The 21,856-nt window shown below is 43.2% G+C and overlaps 1 protein-coding gene across 19 annotated transcripts in view; it reads left to right on the forward strand.

The window, feature by feature from the left end:
* DLG2 (discs large MAGUK scaffold protein 2) overlaps positions 1-21,856 on the forward strand; it is a 1,617,582-nt gene that overhangs the window by 1,534,266 nt on the left and 61,460 nt on the right. For all 19 annotated transcript variants that reach the window (XM_090030660.1, XM_090030651.1, XM_090030653.1 and 16 more), the window contains 2 exons: positions 565-741; positions 21,505-21,580. In XM_090030660.1, the coding sequence (XP_089886786.1) occupies positions 565-741; positions 21,505-21,580 (253 nt within the window). The remainder of the gene's footprint in view (positions 1-564; positions 742-21,504; positions 21,581-21,856) is intronic.

The following is a 21,856-nucleotide window of genomic DNA, read 5'->3' on the forward strand; positions in this document are numbered from 1 at the left end:
ATACACAAGTCTGGTTTCACAGTGGCAACCTCCCAGTGACTTCAAAAAAAGCAAAGCCTGACCTTACTGTATACTAATATAATTCTCTTCTCTTTTGCTGAGATGTAATATTTGCACCCATTATTACCATGGTATCGGAGCTCAATGAAAGTTGCACTTTTCATAAGAAGATACGTAGGGGACAACTGTTACAATCAGAAATTCCCATAGATACTAAAGCCAAATGTTGTAAGTGAGAGGGAGTTTTTTGTAAAATTCCGGGTACCATGTGTATTTTATCAGCTATACTCTGAAATGCTGATTAAACATAAACATTTGTTAAATAAAACAGTAAGGTACTTAGCAGCTTCATTTAGAGAGAGGCTGTTTTTATGAGTAATATGTTCTATAGATACAATGATTAACTGCCCTGTGGAAAGAAGCTTTAATATTTCTTCAGACAGTTTAAGACCAATCCTCTTTGCAAGAAGTAAGAGAAGCCTAAAATACAAGAAGCTGTTCACAAGTAAGTGCTGTCAAGATTGGTCTAATCACCTATTCTCATATCCTTCTTTTCCTTCACAGAGCCATGTTTGACTATGACAAGAGCAAAGACAGTGGCCTCCCAAGTCAAGGACTCAGTTTTAAATATGGAGACATCCTCCATGTTATCAACGCTTCTGATGATGAGTGGTGGCAGGCGAGGAGGGTCACGCTGGAAGGAGACAGCGAGGAAATGGGAGTTATACCCAGCAAAAGGAGGTACTTGTAAACTCTGTTTTTCTACTTCATTTAGTGCAAAGTTTAAACTTTATTCCAAAGACGGTGTTTGCTCATCTGGTAATGGGATCAAGTGCAAAAAAGAGCTACAAAAAAGTATTCAAGAAGAAGAAACAATGCAGTTCAGCAAGAGACTTAAAGAGTTCAATCTGTTTAGCTTATCAAAAACAATATCAAGAGGTAACTTGATTACAGTGGTATAAGTACCTTCGTAGAGGGAGAACACCATGCACTAAAGGGATTTATCATAGAAAGTCAGAACCAGCGGCAACAGCTGGAAGTTAGATCCAGGCAAATCCATATTAGAAATAAGGTATACATTTTTAACAGTGGGCGTGATCAGCCATTGGAAGAAACAACCATATGAAGCCTTAGATATCCTGATGTTCTCAGATCAGGGCCATATGGCTTTCTGGAAAGTAAGTTTTAGCCAACATATATATGTTGCAGCATTCTGTTCAGGAGTAGTTGAATTATATTCTAAGGACTTGTGTTTTGTAGAAAATTAGACTACATCAATGGTGCTCGGCCTTCCAGTCAAATGAGGAGTGTGGAGCTGGTCCAGTGGCTGGATTCTATGGGCAGAGTCTGTTTGTGGGCCAGATCTAGCTGCAAAATGACCCCAAATACCACATCCAGCTGTGGAGTGACCTTGCATGCCAGATCCAGCCAGAGAGTGACCCCATATGCCAGCCCAGCCCCATGTATCAGCATAGCTGGGGGAGCTGTCGCAGTGGTAATTAACCTTGCCACTGCTGCCAAATTTCCAGACCCATAGGGACCCCTGTGAGCCAGATGGCATGGCCCCACAGGCTGGATTCCACCTAGGGGCTGGCAGTTGAGCCCAATGGAGTCCATAATCAAATGGACTTGAAAATCTATTCATCTAATCTTACCCTCTTGAGAACTGACATTACTGATCATTTTCCCTTAAGACATTAGCTTTAACCCAGTTTCTAAACTAACTATATGTATTTTATTTAATCGTGATGAATTTAAGGGGACGAGTAATGGGTAAATGTGCTACTTGCATATTACTCATAGTTTTTATGATCTGTGATGGCTATTTGGTTGCCTTTGTGAAATCAGTTTTGGTCTCATGTAGTTCTGAGAATGCCATAAATATGAACATCAGTCAGTACCTTTCATGATAGTTTCTCTGGTAAGGTCGAGAACTGAACTGGTAGCGAGGAAAATGAAACTCATCAAACTCATCAAACAAAATGAGTCTCCCTCTGCTGCAACTCTGCTACCATGCTAGTTACAAGCAGTCTGTCCTCAGCAATTTCATCCATAGAATTGATCTAAAAGTGAGAGCTCTCATTATTTCTAATGGGAAGAACTGGAGCCCCCAGAAATGGTGCCCAGTTGCAGGTTAACCATGCTCCTCATTTTTGCCTTGCTGAATGTCACTGAAGAAAACTGAAATCCCCTCAAATACCATATTGTATCTAGATACTGGAAAATATATTAAATACTTCACTCGTATTAATTCCCAAAGGAAAGCTGTCATTGTAGTTGTTGTATGGACATTATAGGATCACATATGACAGGAGTGGTAGTCTATGTAATCATTATTGGGGGGGAGATGGATGCAAAGATATCCTTCTTAAATTATAGAGCACATTGTGGAAAGCTTTGCAAACCCTTCAACTCAGTGAAGTATAAATAAAGGAGGTATGGGAAAGCAAAAGCAAGTGATGAAATGGAAGTAGTCATCTGTCTTGTTGATTGTACATGTGTATGCATGTACATCGTTTTCATTTGGTGGGAAAGAGTGCATGTGCCTAAAGTTTATTGACCTACTTGCAAAAGAATGCTTTCAAGACTGTCAGAAATATGGATACCTAAACCTAGTCAGCATTTCTTTGTAGGGCAGCAAGGGAGAAAGAAGTGGTTCTTTGTACACTTAGGCAGACTCACAGATGACGTGTAGGAGGGGCACAGGGGGGGCACATGCCCCACCCCCCGAGATTGGCCACTGCTGAAGCTCCCGCTGGTGTCTGCTGGTGGTTGCCACTTGCCCTGCCCTTGGAGCCGATGTCACCGTGGCCACCTGCGGGCAGTCCCCACTGCTCCCCCACTGCCAGCACTACCACCGTCACCTGCGTGGGGTTGCAGTGCCCCCCCTGTGCCCCTCAGCCTCAGGAAGCATGAGTCTGGGTGGGCCCAGTGCCCCCCCCCGGGCCCACCCAGCCTCAGGAAGCATGAGTCGTTCATGGGCAGAATGCTAAGAGATGCAAAAGGAGATGAGAAGAGAAAAGACTTGAAACATGGAATCAAATTAGTAATGTTGCTGGTATAGTTGCTGTGATTTCTGCCATTCATCCTGGTTCATCAGCAGTGAATTTAGGAAACCTAGAAAAATCAGTAGCTACCAGCTTGATGAACCCAGACTGAGAGTATGTTTTTTTCTCTCTAATACTGGCTACCAAAAAAAACCTAACAAATAAATTAAATAAAAATCCAAATAATGCCATCCAAGTACCATTCTGCTTATTCAGGCTTAACTTTCTTCGTTACAGTGGAACAAGTCCCTTTTCCCATCCCAAATTCTTAATTTTCAGAAAAGGCTTCTATGAAATCAGAACAACCCATTTGACTGCTGTTACTGTGGAAGGTTAATTGTTTCTAAGATAAATCCCATTATATACCATTCATAAATCCAAGACCAAAGAGATCCATCAGAGAGCAAAGAAGATTTTTTTCCCCTTTTAAAATTCTCTTGCTGTATCTCCTGTTAAAAATATGTTGAGGGAATATGTTTGTTTGTCTTTTTTGCAGTTTTTTAGTTTTAAAAGCCCCCAGTTGTACAGGTTAAAATTTTTTTAATTGTTTCAAAGGAAACAAATATAACTCCCAACAGTGGACCCACAGTAGTTTCTTCAGTGCCAATTAGCCTGATTCTTCATTATCCTGCATTCTATGCAAGCATTTACATTGGTGAAGAGTATGTGTAAGTCCTATCAAATGAGAACACTTTTACACCCACTTACACAGTATAAATGACTGCACACTGTTAACAGATTTGCCCGTCACTTTGGTGTGTGCTCATTTATTAGGGGTGTGTTTCTGAGGTCTCTGTAATTGTATCAATGTGCGGCTTGTGTTACTTGTGTTTCTAAGCAGAGCTGTATCTCTCCCTTCTGCAAGTCCTCACCCTCAGTGGAGCTATCTTGCAGGACTCAGTTTCAACGGTGCTGGATTCCTCCAGCCACCAAATCAGTCAAACACATATGCATGCACACACATTAATAGGGTACATCAGAGCTGTCGGGATCGATCAACATGTACAGGCTGATTAAGGGGACTTAATCCACAATAGAACAGAATCAATGACACTTGATCTAAAATACAAGAAAATCTATGGGTTTTCTTCACTGATTCCAATTTGTTGTTATACTGAGTAGCCAGTTCCTAAAAGTGGCCAGTGACCCTTTAAAATTAAAGCTGTGAAGAAATCAGGTTGCAGGATGACTTAGTCACTAGCCAGATCTTCAGTTTCCGTTTACATAGCATTATTGTTGTACACATTACAATGCATACACTAAGATAACTTCAGAACAAAATCCTTCCTTTCCTTTAGAAGAGTCCCCAACACCATCATTAGAGCACCTACTTGTTGGATTTCTGATAAATGTTACAGAGTAAAGAAAGGTGGGGGAGAAATAAAAACATTTTCTTTGTCCAAAATGAAACAATAAAACAGAGAATTAGATTCAGAGAAATTGCTTGATCCAGATTAGCATACTATCTTCTCAGAAAGGTAAAATGTTAACAAAGATGGAGCTTACCAATGAATACCAGGATGAGACTAGTGCATCTCTGAGTGGAAACAACATGCCACAGAGAGTGTTCCATGAAGAACAGGTGTCACTTTGGTAGGGAGGCTTCATCATTTACTATTTTCAAAAAATAAACCAAATGATTATGCAAGATCCTACCTAAATCAGTAGAATTCAAGAGAAGCATTCTCAAAGCATCCTAAAATTAAGTACTCAAGTGTGGTAATCCCTCCAGGTCTTGGAATAACAAGAATTGCCTGCAGGCTACAGAAGTAGATTAAGGTGTACTGGCAAACACAACATTGGAGACCCCTTCCCCCTATGGGAGCTGGGCTGCAAGGCAGGGAGAGGGGCCCTTTTACTGCTGGTGCGGGAGGCTAGGTGGACCCTGCCGGGCTAGAGGGGGCACATGCCTACCTCTTCTACTGCCTTAAGTTTTCCAATGTCCTTTTCAGTCCCACTCTTTTTCTTTTGTTTAAGTACAAACAGTCAAGCTCAAAGGTGAATCGATTCAACCTTCAGAGGTTAGTCTAAGCTTCGTAGATTGAACCAATAAGCAAGTGAACTGACATTCACTTTTGATTCCAGTAATGCAGCCACATGCCTGCAGTGGCCCAGGTCAGAGGCCAGTGAGTGCTAGAGCATCCCGTCCTACTTGGCTGGAGCAGACAGCTTGGGCCAGGACTAGCCCACTCACCCTGCCAGGGTGGGGGGTTTACAGGGAAGGTGCAAAGCATCCTGGGATGCTAGGGGACTGAGAGTTAACTTGAATCTGAAGGGGATCTGGGATAGAAGTTCAATGAACTGATTTAGCATAAATCATTTAAATCTGATACTACATCCATCCAGGTTTATCTTAAACTGGTTTCGGCCATTTTGAAAATGGTTTATGTGCACTGAATTTCTGTTGTGTTACAGATCTGAACTGGTGTCCGATCACTTATACAGGTTTATGTCCCTAGCCTGTGTGTTCAGATTCCCACATGTGCAGGATTTTTTTTTCTGGGAGACAATGATGGGACTTTTTAGTCTGTTTATATGCATGAGGATGAGTCAGAAAGTAATTGCAATTTTGAAATAAAACTGTTTTGTGTGCAATGAGTGGGAAACTACACAGCAGTGGGGAACACTGATGCTTGCACCGTTGAACACACCGATTGTTTAGGATTATGTGGACAAGTGATATGATCCAGTAATTGCTTGTGGCAAACAAAATGGTTCTATTTCAAAACTGTCATTACTTTGTGAAACAGCCTCATCCAACCTCTTGTATTCTTTGGTCCCTGAAAGAGGGAACTATAGAGACACATAGATTCTCAGTGCCAGATGGGTCCTTCATGATAATCGAGCCTGACCTCCTACAAAATAATGCAATTAAATTGCAGTTCTGTTTATGATTTAAATAAAAACAGGTCAAATAATCTTTTTGTTCAAGAACACAGAAGCCGCTGACCTCTTCTACTGCAGTATACACTCGCTGAGCACAATAGCTACAAACAAATTAAGTGCCATACTTAGAATAGGGTCTATGGGATCACTTTCCGAGTGAATAATTTACTGTTTTTCTACATTTGCTAGAGCAGAGCCACTCAAGCAGGCAGATTAGGAAATTTCTCTTATCTGCTCACGGTTTATAGTAAATCAGGGCTTGGCATTCTCTTCCTTTTTATGATGGCTGTGGTAGACCAAAAAAAGTCGTAATTTATAGTTCCAAGGGAATTGCTGCCCATTACTCTCTGGGACATTGTGTAGGTTTCCTGCCCTTAACTTTCATTGATTCAATGGGGTTTGAAAGCAATTTGTCATTAGATTTAGATATGGCTGCTGCCGCGTGGATTTGTTGTCTTGTTTACAATTGAGAAGCCATCCTTTGAGAGTACATTTACTTTCTGTAGTGCTGCAGTCAACTGAGCATAACAGAGACAAGCAGTTTGGCTATATACTGAACAATTAAAAGAGCCCTGTCCTTATCCATCACTTTCTGTCCTTGTTTCGATCTAGATGCTATGAGCTGGCAAGTGCTCTCAATAGCTGTTTGGTAGATACTGAAGTGCACATGCTTAGTACCTCACAGTACTGGGGTCAAATTGTGTCTTTTTCTGATTGTGGCTTTTGTCTCAGAAAAAAAAAAGTTCACCCCTTCAAAGGCAAAATTGCCATTTTGGTGAGCAATCCAGAAGTTTGCAAGGAATGACAGTCTGCCACTGTCACTGAACTGAGAAGAGTTATGTTCTAATTACAGTTGCAATTGCTGACCATTGTGCTGGCTGGATGCCATCTTGCTATAAACTGATGTCATTTGATTCTGGATCAGTGTAAGAAGCCACGTACCAATTTGCAACTTGCTTTGCTGCTGGTTTAACAGAAAGCAAACACTATTTCACATTTAAGGAAGAAACATAACAGGCTAAATTTCACATGGCTTTACCCCCTTCCCGGTATTCTATAAAAGACATTCCTAAACAAAAAGGAAGAAGAGAATCATTATGTAGATGCAACACAATTATGTATTTCTCACCTTGAAGTCAATGCTCAAGGTACAAACCAGCCCAAAATTTGGCTGTATAAGCTATTTAAAATGGTAGGGTTAAATGCATTATAATTTCTAATCCTGTGTTGGGGTTTGGGGTTATAGTCTTTCTCACTGAACTCTTGCACAACTTTGTCACAGATTACCTCATTTTAAAGCTAGGTGATCAAGTGCATAATTAGATTCTGAAATATCACAAGACAGTTAGGATCTTGAGAAATGCTGCTTACTTTGGGTTCATCTACTTGAGCAATGAATATGAAGTAATGAATTCCACAGCTTTTTGAATGGAGTACACTGCTCCCAGGTGCAGCATCTACATATGCACCCAGGACAGCAGCACTGAGTTGGGGCAAAGCTAGCCTGGACTGGCAGCAGACTCGATTTCATAGATTCCATAGACATTAGGGCTGGAAGGGACCTGGGAAGATCATCGAGTCCAGCCCCCTGCCCCAGGGGCAGGAAGTCAGCAAGATAAACATCCAGATGTCTTTTGAAGGCGTTCAGAGTAGGTGTTTGAACAACTTCCAGCAGCAGTCTATTCTAAACCTGGGGGCTTGGACAGCAAAGAAGTTCGCCTGAAATGATCATGGAGGAGTTTGTGACCGTTCGACCTTGTCATCCCTTGGGGTGCTCTGGTGAACAGACGTTCCCCCAGATCCTGGTAAGCACCCCGTTGAACTTATATGTGGCCACCAGATCACCCCTGAGCCTGAGCTTTTCCAGGCTGAAGAGTTTCATGGCTCTCAGCCTTTCGTTGTAAGGTCTGTTTTCCTGACCTCTGATCATGCGTGTGGCTCTCAGCTGCACCCTCTCAAGCTTCTCCACATCCTTTTTGAATTCTGGAGTCCAAAACTGGATGCAGTACTCCAGCTGCGGCCTCACCAAGGCTGAGTACAATGGGAGGGTGATGTCCTGGGATTTACTTGAGAAGCATTTTGCTTGCTTTACTAGCAGTAGTATCACATTGAAGGCTCATGTTCATCTTGTGGTCAATCATGACCCCCAAGTCCCTTTCGTCCATAGTGCTGACCAGCATAGGACTACCGAGCCTATAAGGATGCTGCAGGTTTTTCCTCCCAAGGTGGAGAAACTTGCATTTTTCAGTATTAAACACCATCAGGTTCTCGTCCACCCATTTTCTGAGCCTGTCCAGGTCAGCCTGGATCACCCTCCTGTCCTCAGGTGTGGATGCTTTACTCCAGAGTCATCAGCAAACTTGGCCAGTCCGCTTCTGATACCAATGTCATCATTAATGAAGATGTTAAATAGTATAGCCCTAAGGACAGAGCCCTGGGGGACCCCACTGGTCACAGGGCACCACAACAATTGACTTCCGTCAATCACCACCCTCTGGGTCCAACCACAGAGCCAGTTCCCCAGCCAGTGGATCGTGGTGAGGCTGAGGCCACAGTTAGCCAGTTTTACTAAGAGGTGATCATGGGATACCGGATCAAAGGCTTTTTTAAAGTCAAGATACATGACATCAATCTCTTCTCCCTTGTCCAGGTGATAGGTCACCTGGTCATAGAAGGAAATGAGATTGGTCAAGCAAGACCTATCTGCAACAAACCCGTGCTGGCTGTCCCTCAGGATGTTGCCATCGACCAGTCTGTTAAGAATGGCCTCTTTGATAATCTTTTCTAAGACCTTCCCCGGGATAGAGGTCAGGCTGATGGGCCTGTAGTTTCCTGGATCCAGTTTCCTCCCTTTCTTGACGATAGGCACCACAGTGGCCTTCTTCCAATCATCAGGCACTTCACCAGAGAACCAGAAGTTCTCGAGGGGGTCAGCCTCAGGCTACGGGTGGTGGTAGAGGGGCTGGCTGGGGCACAAGGGTGCCAAACATGTGGAGTTGGGTGCCAAATATGTGGAGGTAGCAGGCAGGAGTCTGGTCATCTGCTGCCTGGGCTGACCGGGCACAATTTACACCTGCGGTCAGCAGCTTCACATGCATCTCAGCACAGTTAATTATTCCGCCATAAGACAGTACTGTCCCCAACTGTACTATCTTACAGTGGAGTTAATTAGTTTGCTGCACCTAGTACCGGTGCACACATAGACAGTGACACTTTACTGTGGAGCTAATTAGTCTACTCCACAGTACATGTAGATGCACTGCTTGAAAATGTTCCTACTCTTTGAATAATAGGGGCAATTTCTATCTGGATTTTATGGGCAATTAAAGACATAAGGAAAGCACTCAGATGCCATTGGAAACTTTGTGGCCATCCCTACAGGATGAAAGTTAAAGCAAATGAACTAAAGGTTTGAAGTCATGCTCTCATTCAGAAGGAAAGTGTCCTTAGTTTGCTGTAGCCACATTGATTTTTACATCTTTCATTCATTTACATTAACTTTTCTGAGTGTCCCCACATAGATAAATCATCTGTTATAGACCTCTGGAGAAAGGAAAATTCTGTCTTTATGAATATAACATTTAAGTTTTAGTGCTCTCTGTGTCCTGCACATGTACCTGTCATCTTCTCTCCCTTCATCCCCTGGGTGTGCTCTGTGATTTGACCTGACTGGCATTGGTTGGAACCAGTTCACACTTGGCCCTGGACAGAAGTGTCCACCTATCTACTGCTAAGGGTTCTAACTAGAACCTTCACCTTTTAGGGATTGCATTGCTGCCAAAATGCCACCAGGAGATGGTAGAGTACCCAGACTATCTTGGCTTCCAGGGCCCAGGGTTTACATACAATTCCTCTAGAGGGAGAAAAAGACCCAGATTGGGGCAAGGGGTTGGAGTGGTGGGGCGGCCAGGTGCTAAGGGACTAGTGGATCCCTGCTTGTGGTTCCCAGGGGCCTGGGTGCTCTGATTCCTCCCCCCCCACAAAAAAAAAAAAAATTACCTGGCATTTCCAGCCACTCTGTCACCTTGCATTGCCAGCAACTGCATACGTGCAGGGTGAAACCTGCAGAGCAGGGCTGGCTACAAGAGTGCAGCACAGAGGGTGAGGAACAATTAGCAGTTACTGGGCTAATTCACTTCACGTGGCGCATGCAGTTAACAACCATTCAGTTCTATCAAGTGCCCATTGTGCAATGGCTCTGTTACCCCTACCACCACCCAACAATTGACAGGGGTTTACTGTTATAGGTGCAACCACCTAGGCTTACAAGCAAGGGGTTACAAAACTCCTCTCCCCTCTCCCCAACTCTGACTACCCCTTTCACCCCATAAAAGCCTGGGACTCCCACCCCGGGTCCCTAGCAGGGAGGTAAAACTGACACAGGGCTCTCTGCTTCCTCACCCCTGTAGACTGTGGTCTCTGTAAGCCATAGATATTTGGGGAATAGGGTCCTGGTTACATCCCAGAGCAACCCCATTCCCCTGCATGCGTTTGGGGGAATGGGGAGCAGTGCAGTGTGGGATGCCTGGAGGACTGAACAGACACTAGGCATGGGATACTCTTTGTCTGCACATAACATTAAACTGGTTTAAGAAGTACTGGCTCAAAATAGTACTTGATTTGCCCAGTGTGTTTGATTTTCCAAGCATGTTTCTAAGCATTACATCTGTCCATACCCTGAGTCCATAAATGGAAAATATTGAGTACCTTCATTTAACACTGATCTAGTCCTTAATTCTCAGCAATCCTAGTCCTGCTTTCACTATAGTAAATGAGAGTGTTGCCCCAAAACAGCAAATGAATCCACTCTAATCTTTCAGTTGTTATAAGTGTATCCAGCCACAATACATCCCCTCAAATTTGCAGTCATTGTGACATCACTCTTCTTAAATGCCTTAAATATGCATGATCATTGATGTCTATGCAAATTGTATCTGTATTTCACAGAACAAGTGCTTAAGGTGGCGTGATTCTGACATGCTATTTTCAAATGTACAAAGACTAAAGGACAAAGCAATTTTTTTTTTCCTTTCCATTCCAAAAGGCAATAGGAGAAAAGAAATCAAAATGCCCTTTACAAACATTTTTCAAGAACAAGAAACGAAAGGTTTGCCCATCATGAAAATCCCTTTGGGTAAAAAGGCATCTGAAATGAGTTATTTGGCCCAGGTTGACAGAAGGATATTTTTATCCACTCAACAAGGTTTTAATGTTAATGTTTCTCCTATAAATTAGCAACTTTTGTAACACCCCTCATTATTTCATAGTTTCACAGTTAGTAGGGTTGGAAGGGACCTGAGCAGATCATGAAGTCTGACCCCCTGCCACGGCAGGAAAGAGTACTGGGGTCAAACGACCCCAGCAAGGTGATTGTCAAGCCTTGTCTTAAAAAACCCCAGGGTAGGAGCCAGCACCATTTCTCTTGGAAGTTGGTTCCAGATCCTAGCCGCCCTGACCATGAAGTACCGCCTCCCGATGTCTAGTCTGAATCTACCCTCTGCCAGCTTGTGACTGTTATTCCTGGTCACTCCTGGCGGTGCTCGGGGGAATAGTGACTCCCCCAGTGCCTGCTGGTCCCCCCTGACTAGTTTGTAACAGGCCACAAGATCTCCCCTCAGCCTTCTCTTGTGGAGACTGAACAGGTTCAGGTCCCGTAGCCTCTCCTCATAGGGCCTGCCCTGCTGTCCCCTGATCATGCGAGTGGCCCTCCTCTGGACCCTCTCCATGCTGTCCACATCCTTCCTGAAGTGTGGCGCCCAGAACTGGACGCAGTACTCCAGCTGCAGCCTGACCAGTGCCACATAGAGGGGGAGGATCACCTCCTTGGACCTGCTCGAGATGCACCTGTGGATGCATGCCAAGGTGCAGTTGGCCTTCCTGACTGCCTCCCCACACTGCCGGCCCATGTTCATCTTGGAGTCAGTGATGACCCCAAGATCCTTTTCTGCCTCTGCACTGACGAGAAGGGAGTTCCCCAGCCTGTAGGTATGGTGCCGGTTGTTCCTCCCCAGGTGCAGCACCTTGCACTTGTTGGTGTTGAATCACATCCTATTCTTGTCCGCCCACCCCTGTAACCTGTCTAGGTCTGATTGCAGCCTATTCCTCCCTTCTAGCATATCCACATCCCCCCACATCTTAGTGTCATCAGCAAATTTGAACAGGGTGCTTTTTACCCCCTCGTCCAAGTCACTGAACAGTGCAGGCCCGAGGACCAAGCCCTAGAGGACCCCACTGCCCACGTCCTTCCAAGTCAACAATGACCTATCCGCCACCACTCTCTGGGTGCGGCCCTCCAGTCCCAGGAAGATAGAGCTTCCTACAGAGCCTGGTCTTATCTAAAGTGAATTACTTCTTATGTTTGCTAATCTATAATAAGAGAAGATAAATATAGAAAAAAAATTGATATGCATATGTATAGATCTCTCATCACAGTAGGAATAGTGATAAACTCTGGGCTCTGGAAAAGCACTAATTGCAAATGTCATTGAAAATGGTTTTCCTTGCAGGAAAGACTTTCATAAGTTGAAGTTTTTTCAATTTAAAATAAAATTAGCCATCAAGATTTCTTTATAGGAGTGTGGCAAGCCAATTAATTTTTAACAGCTCATGGAGTCTCAACCTTTGAACGGCTCAAAAGTATTTTTCCTCCCCAGTCTTCAGATAGTATGTCTCCTCACGATACTAACAGCACTATTTTTGTAAGATAATAAACAGGCCCTGAGCTACCATATTTAGACAAAATGCTGAATATGGGGATGTGACTCCTTTGGAAGAAAAACCGAATTGTGTTCTAGTACGTTTGCACGTGCTGTTTCAAAAAAGAGCCATTTAATGAGTTGTTTAGTATTGCTCAAAAATAATCCAGGAAATGGAGATTTACAGTCAAAATCAGACTTCATATAAAGGAGTGCTATGTGTATAAAAGTTGCTGGGCCAAAATCAGCTTGGGTGCAAAAAGAAGTTAAATAATGCACTGGGTAGGGGCTAGATCATCTAAAATGGGTGGAAATGGTAAAACGCATTTGCACTTACCTGACTGTCAGTGGGTGGGTGAAACAAATAGACTGTGGGGGACGATAGAAACAGGAAATAAGGCATCAGAAGGGCATGAAACGAAGCCTGGTCACTCAGCCACCCATGTTATATGGCACCGCTATAATTTGATAGTTTTTATTATAACTTTGCTTCTTCTTCACATACAAACAACTCCCATTCTGCAAACAAGCTGAATGCCAAATCAATAAAAATTAAGCTACTTCCGTCACTTATACTTCATTTCAGACCCTGGCATGTCATTTACCCTTCTGTCTGCATCATGGGTCAGTGTGGTTGTTAAAATGTGAAGCATGCCTTGTCTGATATTTCAAAACTCCAGTCAGAAAACTGACTTGTGATTCTTGGCAATATTTCATAGTTTCATAGTTTCTAGGGTCGGAAGGGACCTGAGCAGATCATCTAGTCCGACCCCCTGCCATGGCAGGAAAGAGTACTGGGGTCAAACGACCCCAGCAAGATGTTCATCCAACCTCCAATGATTTCCAGTGATCCATCAGCCACCCGCTTATAACATGCACATATGCTCATATCCTGTTAACCTGTGATGGGTTTCCTTTGTAGTTGAAAGTCTGAACACTGCTCAAACGCCCCTTTTCAAAAACAACTTGGGTCAAGTCCTCAGTATTTCCTACAGTCCATCTTATATGATGCTCTTCCTACCATGCTGCCTTTGTGATTCCCTACCGCCTTGTTAGAAAGAGCTTAGAGGCCTCCTCCCTGAAAATGTATAGGATTTTGACTCCCAAGTCGAGAAAAGCATCTTCTCAGTCTTTAGTAAGTTGTATAAGCTGCAGAGAGAGGCAGATGAAGACATACACCTGCCCTCCATATTTCCTCTTGACCCAGTGTTCCCTGTTCTGGCTATTGTAAATCCCATTCTGGGGTAAATTTACTCTTTCCAGGAATTCTTTTGAGATTTTATGAGAGGCAAGTATTGTTGTAATATCTGTTACTAAGCGAACTGTGTAGTTCAGAGAGCTGTTAGACAAGTTTTCAGGCATAAAGTGCCTTCCTTGGGTCTTTGGGTATTTAGGCATCTAACTCAGGACTGCAAATTCTGCTGTGGGGCCAGACACATAAAAATGTAGGTACAGCAATGCTTAACTCCTTTCACCTGTTTATTGCTTAGGGCTAGGGACAGAAATTACACATAAACTAGTATAAGGGTAGGGACATAAGTTACACATAAAGGCTAGGGACAGACATTGCACACAAACCAGTTTAAGTGATCAGAAACTGGTTTAAATCTGTAACAGAACAGAAGCCACTTTCAGAATGGCCAAAACCAATTTAAGATAAACCTGGATGGATATAGTATCAGACTTAACTGATTTAGACTTCCTGTGCCTGAAGAAGGGTGACTGCACCCAAAAGCTTGCTAAGAACTTTTCCCCATCTACTCAGCTAGTCTAATAAACTATATTGAGTCTTGCTTTTTATCCTCATCAAGCAAAAAACATTTTAGTGCATAGCATTCAAGCACTGCAAGGAATAAAGCATTACTAATTTCTTTATGGGCTTTTCTGTGATGCTTTTGTCATAGTACCTTTAGGAATGCTACTACAGTGTCACTGATACTATTTTTGTTTTACCTAGAGGATACCAAGGCAAAGTCCAAATTATCAGAAGAGTCAACTGCTTTTGGGTGCTAAATATCACTTTTTAACTTTAATTCGAGCATTTGGTAACATTTAAGAACTGGGCCTTGTAAACTTAATCAGTTTTTAAATTAGTTTGGTGGGGGGGGTTTCCTGTTTAATTTTACAACTCCAAGCCTTTTATGCTGCCAGCGATGTAACCAGAGTGGGGCTATGGGGGAAGCCACCTCGGGTGTTGATCTTGTTGCACAAAAGCGGTTTGTTTCTCTGGAGGCCCGCAAAGATCACAGACACACAAACATCAGCCGGCACAAAAGGATGTATTTGTTTGCAAACAAGGTCAGAGTGGGGCATTGATGCCCAAATCAGCTTCTGACAAACTAATTGTGTTTGCACGCGGAATTTATCTTCTCTCTCCTGAGCACGTGTGCAGACACCGGAACTCTTACAGCTACTTCCGTTTCATACAAGCATACATGTAGTTACATCATTACATACATCGCATGTATAGTATAATTAGCTACTTAAGTATGCGGGACGGAGAGATGAATATGCAACAGTTCATTAAGCATGCCCAGAAACTACAACAGTTCGCCAAAAGTTCATACCCCAAGGCCATAGTCAATTGAATTCCAGCTTCTGTAATCAGTATGAGAAAGACTAAGGCGGGTGAGGGGGAGAAAGGAGCCTTGGGCAGTATTTCTTTCTTATCAGGTACAAGATGCAAGCTGCGCATTTCTAACAATATTCCATTTCTAACAATTTGGTGGCTGGGGGTGGAGGCTGCCATGGCTGCTGCATGATCGCACCAGCAGCAGTGGTGACACCCAGAAGTCTCCACTGCTCCTGTGTGTAGTATCTGCCCTGGGATCCCAGTTGCATTGTTACACCCATGTGTGCTGCCAGCCCTCCTCTTCCTCCAACCCCTAAGGACCTACTTCTGCACCCTTTCTCTACCATGCATCTCATTACACAAGGGGCACAGTTATTTTACACATGCAGCCCTTCCAGGCTGCCTCTCTGCCAGTAGTGGCTCAGGAGAGCACGCAGCCTGACAGGCTTGTCCCTGGAATGACTCACCGTTAACTTGAATGACCCGTGATTAAATTACAGACATAACGCAGCGTTGTCTAGGGAAAATGTTAGCACGTTTTGTGTTGCATGCTTCACAGGACAATGGACTTGCGCATCTGTAGGATCCCCAGGCGAAAGACTTTCTCCCAGAAGAAATGTATTGTCTGTTTGCACTGCCGGTTCCTAATGCCCAGTGACACACTAGACTCTAGAGCTGAGATGGGAAACTGCAAGGAGAGTCTTAGCCCCTGCCATCCCAGTACAGACAAAATCTCTTATCAATTCAGTGCAAAATACTAATAAATCTCTATTTAGCTTAGGGAAAATGTATTTTTTCAGAGTCTGATCATTTAGCCAAATCTGGGTGCATTTTCACAGGGAAAATGAAAGGCACTTCAGTGATGTCACAACCACCCAACTGGTAACTAAAGTCCTTGATTTGATGCATTAGGGCACTACAGCTCCTCAACCAAATGGTTGTAATAATTTAATCAACTTATGTTTCCTTGCCCTTGTCCTCAGGCCTAGACAAACCATTTTAGCTGTAGCTTTCAAAGAAAGCAAGCAAGCAATTAAAGCAAATCTTGAGGAAGATCCCTAGTAAGAGAAAATGTAAGCTTGGAAGTTTAAAAATGGCAAAATTCTCTGGAAGGTGTCAGAGAACATTTATTATGTGCAGCACTGTCTATGCCATATCGCCAGTTTATGAACCACATTATTTTAGCAAGCAGTATTATCATTTATAAATACTCTTAGCAGGAGTGCCTGAATTATTATGGGGATACAGGTTGTAGCTACAGAGCTACAACCTGCATTCCTGAAAGGTGGAAAATCTCAGAATTATCTATTTTGAAATGAAAACTTCATATTTTTACAAGAAGGAAGCAAAATTCAACACCTTGAGACCTGAAAGGAAGCAAAATTTAACATCCTGACACCTGAAAGCTGACACCCTTGCTCCAGCCTTTTGGCTCCAGCCAAATTTGCACGCTCACAGAGCAATCTCAACACACCAGAAACATCTTGCCCAGGAGAGCCGTCCATCACCATCCTCCTGTGACCTATGAAACATCATAACAAGAAAGAAGCATAATTCAATGTCCTGCTTGCCATCAGACAACTCTGAGGTAAATAGACTGCCCCAGCTTTTATCAGAGCCTATTTTGCATAAAACAAACTTTTCCAACCAGGAGATCTTACACCATCTTTCAGCTCTCCTGTGAAATATGAATTTTCATTTCTACCTGGGAGAAATTTTACAACCTTTGCACTCTCCTATGCCAGAGGAAAGGTACGTGTGCCTGAAAGCTTGCAAATAAAGACATTTTTCTGCAACTATTAGTTGGTCTAATAAAAAAATACCACATCCCCAAGAGTTCTGAATTATTATGGGCCATTCACAACATTTATTGTTTATAATATATCATACAAGGGAAGGTAGATCATTTCTGTAGCACATGTTTTGTCTGTCTTGAGTACAAAGAGCCAGGTTTCCGTGGCATGATTGCTCGAGTCATTCTGAGGCATAAACAAGAATAGCTTTTAATGGCTCATTTTTAAGTCTTTCTATGCGATGCATCAAAAATCTAATTCAAAGCAGCCATTTTAGAGTCTTAGGAAAGATAGGAGTGAGATTTAATATTAATGCAGATTAATAATTAGAAAAACTATGTTAATCTTTCAGCTAATTATTTTCTCAGCAGACATCTATCCTATTTAGGAAGTTATACAGCCTCCAGCCTTCATTTCCTACCCATTCTATCATGGGGCTTCATCTTCTAGTTTAAAATGTAAGGCTGTTCCTATGGTTTTAATATCACAGATTGAATTTGAAAGATATATTTCAGCGGTTTCCATACGAACAGTCTGCATTTACTGACAAACACATTTATTCTAAAGTTCAACTGTCACTATAGTAACCTGCATTCAGCATGTTTCAATTGAGAATATAAAAGCCCACTCAGAAGGGAGCATGCCATGCTAATTATTGATCTATGAAAAGACTAGACTTTGTCTATAAGAAATTCAGACATTTCTATTGCCTCTCAGGAACCAGATCATTTAAATACCCAGTCTTAACAGCTGGACAATTTCCATGCATTTGCTCTAGTCTCTCATGTGACAAGCTGTACTGCACAGCTGGGAAAAGGTAATATTTAGCCCAAGGTCAGTAACCTTACTTCCCAACTACTTGTTACCCCATCCAAATCACAGAAGTTTGATCCTGAGCACTGATCAGCTTTGCATGCTTTGACTCAGATCTCCTCAAGTAATTCAAAGCAATTTGGGGAGACAGAAATAGATTTTCCATTATGACTGGCTGATTGGATTTTGGTGCCTGGACTGCTAAATACTCCTGATGATTTTGCAAAGGTGCTAAACAACTATTACAATTGCAATCATATTAATCAAGGTGAGTTGGGGATCAACTGGACCATTCCTTTTTTCTTGTTCCATTCAGATTCAGCCCCTGCTTTCATGTCGGTGGATTGTTTTGTGGAGGGGTCGAGGGGGCAGGGGGTGAGGGTGTTTCGTTTTGTTTTCCTGCCCTGGTTCTGTTGCTAGAGCTGATTTTTTTCATTTCCTCCTGCTACATTTAAGCATTCTGAATTCACAGTACTAAAGTCCACTACGTAATACATAACATGCTTGTATTAATATGCATTTAATGATGTGTGTTCCAGATTCCCATAGGTACAACCAGTATGGTTTTCAAAATCATTTCATATTACATCTGCATTTCATTATGATAACACACTTGAAATCTTAATCACACATCATTTAAAAAACATTCGCTCATATAAAGATAGAAACCGTATGCATCAATTGATAGAGTTTTAGGCTACAACAGATCATCTGATTGTGTAATCAGACTTCCTATATGGGACAGCCCCTTAAATTTCACTCATTTATCTCTGTCTGGAGCCCAAGAACTCAGGCTTAACAAAGGTATAACTTGGATATTGTGTCTTTCAGAAAGATATCTACTTTTGAATTTTAAAGCAGAGAGATGAAGTATCTACCATGTACTATAATAACTTTGTTCCAGTGAATAAGTACCCTCACTGTTAAAAATATATGCCTATTTTTTTTATTTGTATATGTTGTCCTCAGCTTTCAAGCTATTGATTCTGGTTATGCTTTGTCTTCCTGGATGAAAGAGCCTATTTGGTTCATGCCATTTTCTTCCCCTAAAGGCATTACTTATCTCCTGTTATCAAGGCACCTTTTAATCTTTTCAGTAGACTGTACAGATTGAGCTCTTTAAATGTCTCACTGAAAGGCATTTTCCCCAGTTGCAAATCACTGTTGTGGCTTTTTTTCCCCCCATTCACCTTCTGCAATATATCAGCCTCCTTTTTCTTAAAATGTAGATGCCAGAACTATAAACAGCCTGCGCTTAGATATCTGCCAAAACTTACTGCCATCCCCAGGTATCAAGTCCTGTGAGAGATCCTAATATTTATTTTCACTCTTTATCAAACACCTGCTAATCTCTGGTATTCTGTAGAAAAAGAGGCACGGGCGCACATGCTTTTCCCCTGGCTAGTCTGCTTGGGCTTACTCATATTTGTCGAAAGAAGTGTTTTTTAAAAACATGTGCCAGCATAATTCATAAAGTATCAGCATTGCTCAGCAGATGTGTATACTGCCTCCAAATATCATGAGCCTCTCAGGCAATAGTATTTTAAGTGGCCCTATATATATTCTAAATAACTTAAAGCCTCACGCTAAACTTCTCTGCACTTGTAAAATAGCATCATTTAATACACAGCCTACCTGCATATGTCAGAAGAGAATTTGTAAATATATCTTTAAAGTAAATCATGACAAAAGTGAATCCATGCTCAAAGGTCTTTGGAAATGATTTCCTCTCCGTTTTCAATGTGTACAAACTTCAAAAGTGCTTAAGTGACTTAGAAGTCTGCATCCCATTTTCAGAGGTGACTTAGGTATCTAACTCCTGTTGTTTTCAGTGGCAGTTAGGTACCTAAATATCATTGAAAAACTGGGCCTTGGTTTTATTGAAAGTCTATGGGACATAGGAAGTTTAGGGAATGGAAGTTACAGATAAATTATCTAATGGGCTCTTGGGCTTTCTACTGCCCCAATTTGGGTGCTTTGGTCCAGGAAGGAGGGGAATCCAGATGAGTAGTATAGTTAAATGCCTTGCATCTCACGGAGTTAATGGAGGGAGTTAGCTGGTCCCAGAATGCAATCGAAAGCACCTATTTGACAACCAAGTACCTATGGGATTGTTTACTGTAGACAGTCACAGGTGAAAAACAAGTCCCTGACACCAAGGAGCAGAACCCAGGACTAAGTGACTGAGGATTTCAGTGCAGTTCAGGGCTCCCTGCACAGCTGCAGCTTGGATCATACTAGACCTTAGACAGGAATGGAACATCTAGGGGCTTGCTCTGAATTGCTGTTGATTAGAGGTGCACCGATATAACAGTCCATACCGTATCATCACCGATAAAAGGAAACGGACATTATCGGCAATAGTTTTTTTTCTGGCCAATGCGGCCCATAATATCACTGATAAATGCTGTGGGCACAAGTGTCGCCGCAGCATGCTCGCAGCCAGGAATGCAGCCCAGCAATCTTGGAGAGCAGCATCCACCCAGTAAGTCTGTGGGAGTCAAAGGGGTGTGGGGGAGGGGAAGAGGAAGTGTGGGGCGTGAGCAGGCTGAGGCCCCCACAGTGGGGGAGGGGGTGGGGTTGGGGCAGTGGCAGGGGCAGGGGTAGGCATTGCCCAGCCGGGGCAGGATGGAACTGCTGGCAGTTTGTCCAGGGAGTGTGAGGTGTGCAGAGAGGTTGGCTCCCGCTGCTGCATGCATCCCCAGGGGAGGCATGAAAGGCATATGCCCCCCCAGGTTTGTGCATCGGACGAGGGTAGGCTGTCCGCTGCAAGCTGGGGCCAGGGGCTGCACTAGTCTCTTCCCAGTGAGGGGACTAAGCCAGGGCTGCACTCAGGGTGGGCAGGGGCATGTGGGTGGTGCTGGGAGGTGGGGCTACAGAGAATTTGGGGGGGCTGCAGCCCACCCCATAGCCCTCCCCCCCAGCGCCTCTTCTGCCCGCCCAGAGCACAGCACCAACCCAGCCCCTTCTGGGAAGAGGCTGGCGAAGCCCCTGTCCCCAGTCTGCATTGGGCAGTCTAGCCTCACCCTGTGCACAAATCTGAGTGTCACATGCCCACCATGCCTCCCTTGGGGGTGCATGCAGCAGCAGGAACCCACCCCCCATGTCCCAGTGCTTCCCAAATGAGTTCCAACCCATGCCCTGCCCCAGCCCCACTCCCTCCCCCACCATGGGGGGGCCTCAATCTGCACCTTCCACTCCCCTGCCCTCCCCCATGCCTCTTTCCTCCACAGACTTACCATCTGGACATCACTCTCCAAGCTGCCAGGCTGCATATCAGCTATCAGATCGGTATCAGCCAATATGGCTGGTTACTAATCGACCATCAGTATCAGCCAAAAAAATCTTTATCAGTGCAGCCTTCCTGGTGTTGATCATGCACACTAGCCTAGGTCTAGCAGTCTTGTCAGGCTGAAATGGAGGCACTTAATGATTTTAAATGTGCCCAAGCAGCATCATAGCCACTGGAGTGGGGTTGGGGTTATTTTGTGAAGGAGATGACTAAAATTCTGCCCAAGTCTTGTTTAACTACCATGGAAACAAATTGGAAATGATAACTGTTTATTATACAGAGGTGCTGTGAGGTTCAAGCCATGGGCAGCAAGTGCTTTCAGTTCCGTAGATAAACGTTGCTACATGGCAGAACATTATTATTATTGCCATGCAATTGTTTATCCATTATCTTTAATTTTTCCTAGGGTTGAAAGAAAGGAGCGTGCTCGCTTGAAGACAGTGAAGTTTAATGCAAAACCTGGTGTGATTGATGCCAAAGGGGTATGTATAAGAAAAAGACATTCACTATTGCCAAAGAGTTAAGTGTAATCACTCTCTATATATTTTAAAACTGAGCACATTATGGCAATATAAAAAGAACAGTGTAAGGTTGTTTCAACACAGGTTTGGTTTATGATGAAAGGTACAAAGTTGTATTATATGACATGATATGGTAAATAATTAAATATACTTTTATATTATAGTTCTCGCATGCATTACTCCCTGAGGAGGAGATAGAAGGAAAACCAGAGAGTACTTCTATAATTGTTGGGAGTT

This window comes from Crocodylus siamensis, chromosome 1 (genome assembly GCF_052110815.1).
Source record: "Crocodylus siamensis isolate JL-2025a chromosome 1, ASM5211081v1, whole genome shotgun sequence".
In the NCBI taxonomy this organism is placed as follows: domain Eukaryota; kingdom Metazoa; phylum Chordata; order Crocodylia; family Crocodylidae; genus Crocodylus; species Crocodylus siamensis.